Consider the following 8,898-nt stretch of genomic DNA (forward strand, 5'->3'; position numbering starts at 1 on the left):
CCCCAACTGACTTGATGGCACTGAGTTTGACGGCAGTGTGGTGGGGAGCTGGGGGGCGGGGGGCAGCGTGGGGGCTCCGGGGAATGTGGTGGCCACATGTTGGGCCGCCGCCGACTGCAAGGTCAGCCTGTTGCAAGCAGGAGCCTCGCCTCCTCAGGAGAAAGAAGCGTTTGTAAAGCATCACTGCTTTACAAGGTCTCAGAAACCCACCCAGAAGGACCTCCTTCGCTGTCCGATAGGGTTGACCTGAGTTGGCATTGACCTGACAGCAGTGAGTTTTGGGGCAGATCCCAATGGGCTCCCCCACTCCGAGGGGAACACTTTGTGTCCCGAGTCTAGATTTCCTGGGGCCCCGTTTCCTGCCACCCCACCCAGAGCATCTGGCCTTATGGCCCTCCCCCCTGGGCCTGTGGTGCCCAGGGTGCTAGTCAGCACCCCCTCTACCTTTAACCTTGCTGGGTCGGGTCTCCTGCCAACTCTTAGGGGTACAAAGGTCATCTCCCTGCACCTGTCACAGCGCCCACAGAATCCTCCCGGACCCAGCTGCCATGGCCGGCTGAGGGAGGGCTGCCGAGGAGCACACAGGCCTTGAGCCTCCTTGGGCTCTGCTGTCCTCCCCGAGGTGCTCCAGGGTCGTCCAGACCTCCAGCCCCTCCCCCTCCTGATCTTTGTCAACCCTCCCACTTGGGAATGAACCCCCCTTTCTAGCCTCCTCCCCACGCCCCACCCACCAGGAATCCTGGCACCTCTTCCTCTGACCAGGAAGCCACCTCTAAGCCCCAAGTTTACACAACTTCTTCCGGGCCCATTGTCCCGTGGGTCCCCACAGATGAGAATGTCCTCAGACCTGGGGCATGTCTCCACCCCCCTCCCACAGAGGGAGAGCCGTTTGTTGGCCTGACATCCCCGGGGTGTTCATCGTGCCCACTGCCTTTGAACCCCATGAAGGAGCCTTCTCTGCTCCTGCCCTCTGCGGCCCAACTGAGGGCCCCTGGGGGCTGCCGGGGTGGGGTGGGGTGGGGGGGGGCAGGCCAGAGTCAGCTTCCCAGTGGTTCTACAGACGCCTGGAGGCTGTTGACCTCAACGCTGTTGGACGCGTGCCCTCGAGGGTCCAGTCTGTGCCAATTCCACCTCCACCGCCAGCACCAAATGCCCAGGTCAAAGGGCAGAGAGCACAGAAGTCTTTGGGAGAGCTGCGACCATTCTTCTCCTCTCTGGGGTAAATGACCATTTAAAACAGCTGCGCTGTGGGGGGCTGGCGTGGGTGCGGGGAGAGAAGCCCAGGGCAGCTGGGAAGGAAAAGTGGTCCCTCCAGGGTTTTAAAGAATTTGAAGGAAGACAAAGCAGGTACATAAGCAAATGTGGCAAAGAAAGCTGATGGTGCCCAGCTATCAAAAGATATAGCGTCTGCGGTCTTAAAGGTAAACAAGTGGCCATCTAGCTGAGAAGCAACAAAGTCCACATGGAAGAAGCACACCAGCCTGTGTGATCACGAGATGTCAAAGAGATCAGGTATCAGGCATCATCAGAAAAAAAATCTTACCTTAGTTAATGAGGTGGGGAGTGCGGAGTGGAGACCCAAAGCCCATCTGTAGGGAACTGGACATCCCCTTACAGAAGGGTCTCGGGGAGGAGATGAGCCAGTCAGGGTGCAGTGTAGCAATGATGAAATATACAACTTTCCTCTAGTTCCTAAATGTTCCCTCCCTCCCAGTCCCCCCACTATCATGATCCCAATTCTACCTTGCAAATCTGGCTAGACCAGGGGATGCACACTGGTACAGATAGGAACTGGAAACACAGGGAATCCAGGGCGGATGATCCCTTCAGGACCAGTGGTGAGAGTGGCAATACCAGGATGGTGGAGGGAGGGTGGGGTAGGAAGGGGGAACCGATTACAGGGATCTACATATAACCTCCTCCCTGGGAGACAGACAACAGAAAGTGGGTGAAGGGAGACTCCGGACAGTGTAAGACATGACAAAATAATTTATAAATTATCAAGGGTTCATGAGGGAGGGGGGAGTGGGGAAATGAGGAGCTGATGCCAGGAGCTTAAGTGGAGAATAAGTGTTTTGAGAATGATGAGGGCAACAAATGTACAAATGTGCTTTACACAACGGATGCATGTATGGATTGTGATAAGAGTTGTATGAGCTCCCAAAGTCAGCAGTTCAAAACCACTCCTGAGGAGACAGACGGGCTTCCTACTCCCATGCACGGTTAGAGTCTCAGGCACTCAGAGGCCGTTCTACCCTGTCCTAGAGGGTGGTTATGAGTTGGCCTGGCAGTGAGAGGAGGGGGTGATTAAGCCCCCACTCCGTGTGCCCACCCTCCTTCTTGAGTTGACCCAGGCAGCCTTTTAAAAAGCCATTGCCAGGGAGTCAGTGCGACTCCACTGGGCAGAGAGCTGGGCTTCCGAGGGGGCAAAAAGCCTCCTCTTCCTTCCGCAAGCTGATATTTTAACAGTTACCATGTTACAGGTTTAAAAACAAAACAAAAAAGATCTGTATTTGGGAAACTGGGATCCATCACCGCCCCGGGACGGCCCCCGAGACTCCCCACCCAGGAGGAAGTAGTCGGGAACCTGTCCTTGTTGGAGGAGACTGTTCTAGGCTGGACCACAGCCCCAGGCCATGGTCAAGTGAGGGACCGGAGGGAAGGGTGGGTTCTGCTTCCCCCTGCTGGCCACCGTCGGACCAGCACCCTACGGAGCCTTGTCCCTAGCCGCCCCGCCTCCAGCATGGTCAGTCTGACTGGAAGTGCAGGGCTGTCCCCGGGCCGGTCCCCATTTCCAGTGGTTTCTCTGAAACAGGGACCAGCTCATAGGAAGTGTCCAGGCAGCGCCAAGTGGCTTTGGAGACCTGAGAGGAGAGGCTGGCCAGTGAGAGCGTCCTGAGACCCAAGGGGACACAGCCAGCCTTGGCCTGAGCTCCCAGACCAACCCCAAGCCCTCCCGTGTGGCTCCACTCACTGGCCTCCTCCGAGCCTATCAGGTCACCTCCCTGGATCGTTGACCTCTTTGTCGCTTGTTCAGGGTGGCCAGACCTTAATCACAGGCCAGCCGGGGGCAGGGGTGTGAGTCCTGTCCTCTGTGCCCCTGGAGAGCGGCTGCACTCCACCCTGAAGCAAGAAGTTTTTCTCCTGCTGGCCTGAGCGTGCCTCCCGGAGCAGCGGTTCTCAACGTGTGGGTCGCGACCCCTTTGGGGGTCGAACCTGATTCATAAAAGTAGCAAATTGACCGTGATGAAGTAACCACGAGAATAATGTGATGGTTGGGGGTCCCCGCCCCATGAGGAACTGTCTGAAAGAGTTGCGGCAGGAGAACCGCTGCTCTAGTGGGCGGTGGAGGGGCGAGGCCAGGGTGGGAAGCAGCTTGGCTGCCTCCGGTGCTCGCCTTACGTGATAGAGGACGGAGAAATAAAGGGGGTCCGAGACTGCGAGGGACAGGCCTGGAGGGACCCTGCCAGGCTGCGAAAGCCAGGCTGCAGGGCTGAGTCCCTGGGCCTCTCCAGAAGCCCACAGTACCTGGGACAGCCTGTGAGGCACTGAAAAGCCCCAACAAGGACCAAGTCAGGGCACCGTCAAAGCGGGCACCGGGACACGGACACTTTCAGTTGTCACCTAATGTCACCCACAAGCTCAGGAAGCAACAGCAGTGACCGCCCTGCTTCACGTGGAGAAAGCGGGGTTCCCAGGAGCTGTGGCAGACAGGGATCTTGGTGGCCGAGCTGAGGCCTGCACTGGCAATTCCCCGCTCCGGGCAGTAGGGTGCGGGGGAGCGAGGGTCCCAGGGAGCCCTGGTGATGGAGTGGTTACACAATGGGGTGGGATCCACACGGTCACAGTTCGAAACCCCGAACAGCTCCAAGGGAGACAGACTGAGCTTTCTACTCCGTAAAGAGTTGCTCTCGGAAACCCACAGGGGCTCGCTGAGCGTAGACAGCCAGAGAGGGAGCTGGCAGGACGAGGGTGGGTGGGGTGTATGTCACTCTCCTCAGCTGCCAAGTGCTCTGCCCGCTGGAGGAATGCAGGCTGGCTCAGAACCACCTGCGGCAGAGGGTAGAAGCCTGCGGGCTTCTGGGACAGGAACTCCTCTCTCTCCTGCCAGTTTGGAGGGATGTGGACTAAGGCTCAGACCTCGGGGTGTCTCACTGTCCTTGTGTGGAAGAGCAGGGAGCCAGCGCTTCCTGGACTAGGCAGCCAACTGCGAGGGGACAAGGCGTGGTTCCTCCTGAGGACCCTCCTTGGCCATCTCAAGGGGTCCTGGGATGGAGTCACAGATTCGAAGGCCCCCCCAACGAGGGGGTTGTTCCCAAGTTCCCTCCGCTCCTCACCTGGGATGCCTCAGTGGGGGCGGGGGAAGCGGTACTCGGCCCAAGACTCACGGGGACAGGGAGGTGGTCTGCAGGTGGGGACTCGGCTTCGGCCCGGATGGAGCCCCCCATGACCCTGGCATGGGGGGCATGGGACCAAGTCAGCACCTTGATCCTGGTGCTCAGTTGGATAAAAGGAAGGAAAGGGGGTTCCCCTGGGAAGTTTGGCCAGGAAGGTAGCCCTGCTGACCCCTCAGACTAGGAGGGGGTGGCCATACCTGTTCAAACCTGTTACTGTGGCAGGAATGAGTGGCATGGCCGCCGTCAGAGAAAGAGGCTCTGTGCCGCATGACCCAAGCTGTTGGGGCTCCTTCTCCACCCCAGGATGGGGTGTGTGGGCCATCAGCTTCAGCCTCTCTTGTGGCCTACTGTCCCTCACCTTCCCAGGGATCTTAGCGATGAAGATTGTGTGCTTCCTGCAGGCCAGACTGGAAACCGCCCAGCCACCCTGCCTGTGGGTCTGATGGGGCCTCTTTTAGAGGCAGGAAACAGAGGCTCTGTCCAGGCCCTCGGAACCAGAGGCTGAGCGCTGCTTCCCACCCTGGTGGTCCAGCAGGTCTGCTCTCTGGGCCACCCACAGCAGGAAGGATAAGGATTTTACTCATCCATCTCTGGAAACTTCCATCATGTGACCTGAGCCACAAATGGGGTCCAGGCCGCCAGCCAAGGGCTGCAGCTCTCTGCTCCCTAACTTCCTGTGGGCCCTTGGTGTCAGGACCAGGACCCATGGCAGCAAGCCCCAGACCTGGGCCACTCAGCTCCCTGTGGGGTGCTGGCACCCAGTGGGGTCGGGGCAGCATGCCCAGGCAGACACCAGGTGAGAAGAGGGGCTGGTGTCGCCCCCAGAAGCGGCGGCGTTGAGAGCAGCACAGGGTCCCGAGTGGGAGCGGTCACGGCTCCAGCTGGGTCTGCCATTAGCTCCCACCTTTGCTGCATGGACCCCAAACCCTTATCCTGGACGGAGCTCCTGGAGGAGGAGGTGTGACCCGAGGCCCACTGGCCCCGGCCAGGGCGCCCCAGGGCTCAGTGGGAGTTAACAGAAACCGCCAGGCTGTAACAAGCCTCATCATCTCCCCTCGTAAACCTCCCTGGGTTCGCAGACAAGAGATTCTATGAAGGATGAGTCACAGAAGTTTACGCAAGGCTATTTAGTAAAAACCTGCTTTGTCCCAAAGGGCGAGGGACGGCACAGTGGACGTCAGCTGACAGAGAAGCCGTGGGCTAAGACCGTGTGTGTAAACAGTCCCGAGTGTGAACACGCACACCGGAGCCAGGCCAGCCCGGCAGGTGAGAGAGGCGCCCGGAGCCCACACAGTCCAGGGCAAGGATGGCAGGGCTGGGAGACCCGGGAGAAGTGGCTGGGCCAGGCAGGGCAGCTGCGACAAGATGTGGCAACTGGCTCAAGTGTACACACACACACACACACACACCCTCCCCCTGGTTTGGTTTGGCAAAGTTGCTGTGGTGGAGATAAGCTCCCCTGGAATGTTCATGTCACAAAGGTGTCTGCTGGGTCCCCTTTCCCCTGGGACTGTGAAGCCCTGTGAAGCCGGGCCCTGTCTGCTTCCAACAGGAAGGCCCAGGAAGCATAAGCCCCCCCCCCCCCCACTACCTGGGAAAGCCACCCCCTGGGGCAGGCTCCTCTGGAAGGGGTGGTGGTGTGTGTGTGTGTGTCCAGGAGGGCAGAGTCCAATGGAGGAGCTGACCACCCGCATCACACCTTCTCTCCTAAGTAGCAGAGGCCGGTGGGGTCCTGTGCCTGGAATTCCCGGCGCCGCGGCTCTGCTGTCTAGGGGGCAAGGCATCCCTCGCTCACTGCGCCCGGGAGCAGGCTCCGCTGAGTCAAAGTCCACGCACACAAGAAGGCCGTGGGGGGGTGGGAGGGGGCGTTCCGTGAGGGGAGCCCTTCACTCAGGTTGAGGGGTTTTCCTTGGACCATCGAGTGGGGCGGGGGTGACGTTTCTCACAGGACAGCCCCCCTCCAGCACAGTGACGTCATAAAAGAGGTACTTTTCTCTCCGGTCAACGGAGTTCATGCCAGGGAGACCTGGGGGTCTCTCACCAGTCCCAGCAGAACGGCCAGCAGGAGACACAGTGACCCCCGGGTGCCTGAAGCCATGGTGGCAAGACCAGTCCCCCGAGGAGGCTGTGGGGTCGTCATGACCTCACTCTCTGCTGTGGTTCAGGTGCGGGGGGAGAGGCACAGCCTGGCAATGGCGTGGAAGGCCAGAAGCAACGTGGGTGAAGGTCACCAAAGTCCAGGGCAAAGACCTGCAGATCTTTGGCTACCCATCACCAGAGACCACTGGGTGAGACTGCAGCAGGGACACTGTCCATCTTGAGGGGCACAGAGGAGACGTCTGGGGGGGACGGGGGCAGGGAGGAGGCTGGTCCGAGGATCCGGACGAGCCCACCAGTCACAGGTCCAAGGTCGGGAGAGCTTGGGGCCCAGAGCCATAGGGTGTCCCCAGCTCACCCACACCTTCCACCCTCAGGGACTTCCTGGGCCTGCTGGTGCCCCAGGGAAGGAGGGCAGGGCCCGGGGTCCCCAGAGGCTTCTGCAGGCGGCCGCCTCAGCCTTGCTCCAGGCTGTCGGTGGTCTGCACCACGCTGTAGCTCCCCGGGCCCGAGGAGAGCTGCCGGCTGAAGAAGGACGTGGTGCGCTTGGGCTTCACGCGCTTGATCTCCTTGCCTGCGGGGGACGGAGAAGTGTGCTGAGAAGAAGCCCCCGGGAGGCTGGCCCCTTTCCAGAGCTCCTGCCGTCAGAGACACCCTCTGCGTCACCCTGCCATCTTTCTGAGCCTGCCCCAGCGACAGGGTGGCGACCTCTCATGTGAAGGGAAGCAGGTTCGCACGCGAGGCTGGCTGGCCGTGGGGTCGGGGAAGCTTTGGCTGACTTATTAAAGAGCAGAACAGGCAAACAAAAGACCCCCAACATCTCGGGGGGCTAACGGGAGCCTCCTAGGTTACCATGGGGGGGGGGTGTGGACAAGGAAGGGCGGAGGAAGCGATAGACTGGGAACCTGACAGGTGTCAACGTGAGTGAAGTGGAAGACAGGAATCCGCTCGGGGAAAGGCAAGAACTTGAGTTTGAGAAGTAGTTGGCACTGCTGACTCAAACGCCGAGCGCCCCGATACCCAGAAAACGACTTAAAGAAGAAAGAACCGGGACTTGACCTTGGGCTCCCCTGGGTGGGGGAGCACCGAGTTGATGTTCAAGACGGCGGTGTCATTTGGAGAACGGTATTGGGAATGGGTGCACCACACGCTGTGGGATTGCAGGATGTTTTGCGGCGTGTGTTTAAGAATGACGGGAAGCGCACTGAGCACAGGGGAGAGGGACGTGCTCTGGAAGTGCACGAGGTGACCCCTGCACTCCTCTTCTTGATAGGACGCAATGACGGAACGGCACGACGTGGGGATGAAGTGTTCGTGAAACAGTGAAAGGGAGTAAGTAACAAAGAGAACTTAATTCACAATAAAGAAGACAGCTACACATGCACAAGGCGCACAGTAAAAAGGGTCCCACGCTGAGGAACATACCCCTGGGCACAAGAGGGCAGCGTTCGCCCCCGAGCAAAGCGCGGAAGGGCCGGGCAGGGAAGAAGGGCAAACAGAGATACGGGAACCCGGGAGGAGGCGGGGAGCCGTCTCACCGAGGGGAATGCGGTGTCACAGAAATGGACGTGGGCACGCTGTTGAGCAATGGGAAACGAATCTGCCCTGTGAACGGCCCCTCGGCTGCAGTCCAAGGCTGAAAATGAAAAGATCCTTTCCGGTAGAGGTGAGACGGCAGGCTGACGAGCCCGCGCTCTGGTGGCCCAGCGCGTAGAGCAACGTGGCTGCCAGCCGGGAGTTCAGGTGTTTGAACCCACCAGCCGCTTCGAGGGAGACAGCTGTGGCCCTCTGTGGCCTCGGGCGCCCCACGGAGCGCAGGGTGTAGCTGGTGGATGGAAGTCAGCACCAGCAGTGACTTGGCGCCACCTGCGGGGTTGGCCTGCAATGAGTCTGGATTTGGCTGAGGGCCAGGAAAGGCGCAAAGCTGCTCCCAAAGCAAGTGACATGTGCTGAAAGGGACGAGACGGTGATGAAGAAGCTGCTGCAGAGACGTGTGGGTTCCCAGCGAGGGCAAATTCCCTGAGCACCCTTTAAAAAGGGCACGCAATCGCTGTCAGTGAGACGGTGGTTGGCAGCCCGGGGCTGCCTACAGGCGCACGCCGACCCATGCGTTAGAATGCTAACGCCCACGGTGGGCAAGGAGGGCAGGTACCCGTCTTTACCAGCTGCTTCCCTGTGCCTGTCCAGAGAGGGGCAGCAACAATAAGAGGTCTAACATCGATGGCGAAGCGGGAGGAGAATGACTGGGGGGGTCGATCAAGTACAGTGCAGCCGAGAGAAAGTGCGGAGAGCGGAATGAAGGGAGAACATGATAGCAGGGCAGGAGGAGAGTACAGAGAAATAGAGGAAAGAACTAGGAGGCAAAAGACATTACAGAGGTGTAAATATAGGCATGCACATATGT

At 59.6% G+C, this 8,898-nt stretch overlaps 1 protein-coding gene across 1 annotated transcript in view; it reads right to left on the reverse strand.

Moving 5' to 3' along the window:
* Positions 1-5,509: 5,509 nt before the first annotated feature.
* Positions 5,510-8,898, reverse strand: part of FRMD8 (FERM domain containing 8) — a 16,485-nt gene continuing 13,096 nt past the window's right edge. The window contains exon 11 of the mRNA XM_004713529.2: positions 5,510-7,068. Coding sequence (XP_004713586.1) covers positions 6,950-7,068 — 119 coding nt within the window. The 3' untranslated portion in view covers positions 5,510-6,949. The remainder of the gene's footprint in view (positions 7,069-8,898) is intronic.

Source organism: Echinops telfairi, unplaced genomic scaffold (genome assembly GCF_000313985.2).
Source record: "Echinops telfairi isolate 266 unplaced genomic scaffold, ASM31398v2 ScPeMD7_7417;HRSCAF=8455, whole genome shotgun sequence".
NCBI lineage: Eukaryota > Metazoa > Chordata > Mammalia > Afrosoricida > Tenrecidae > Echinops > Echinops telfairi.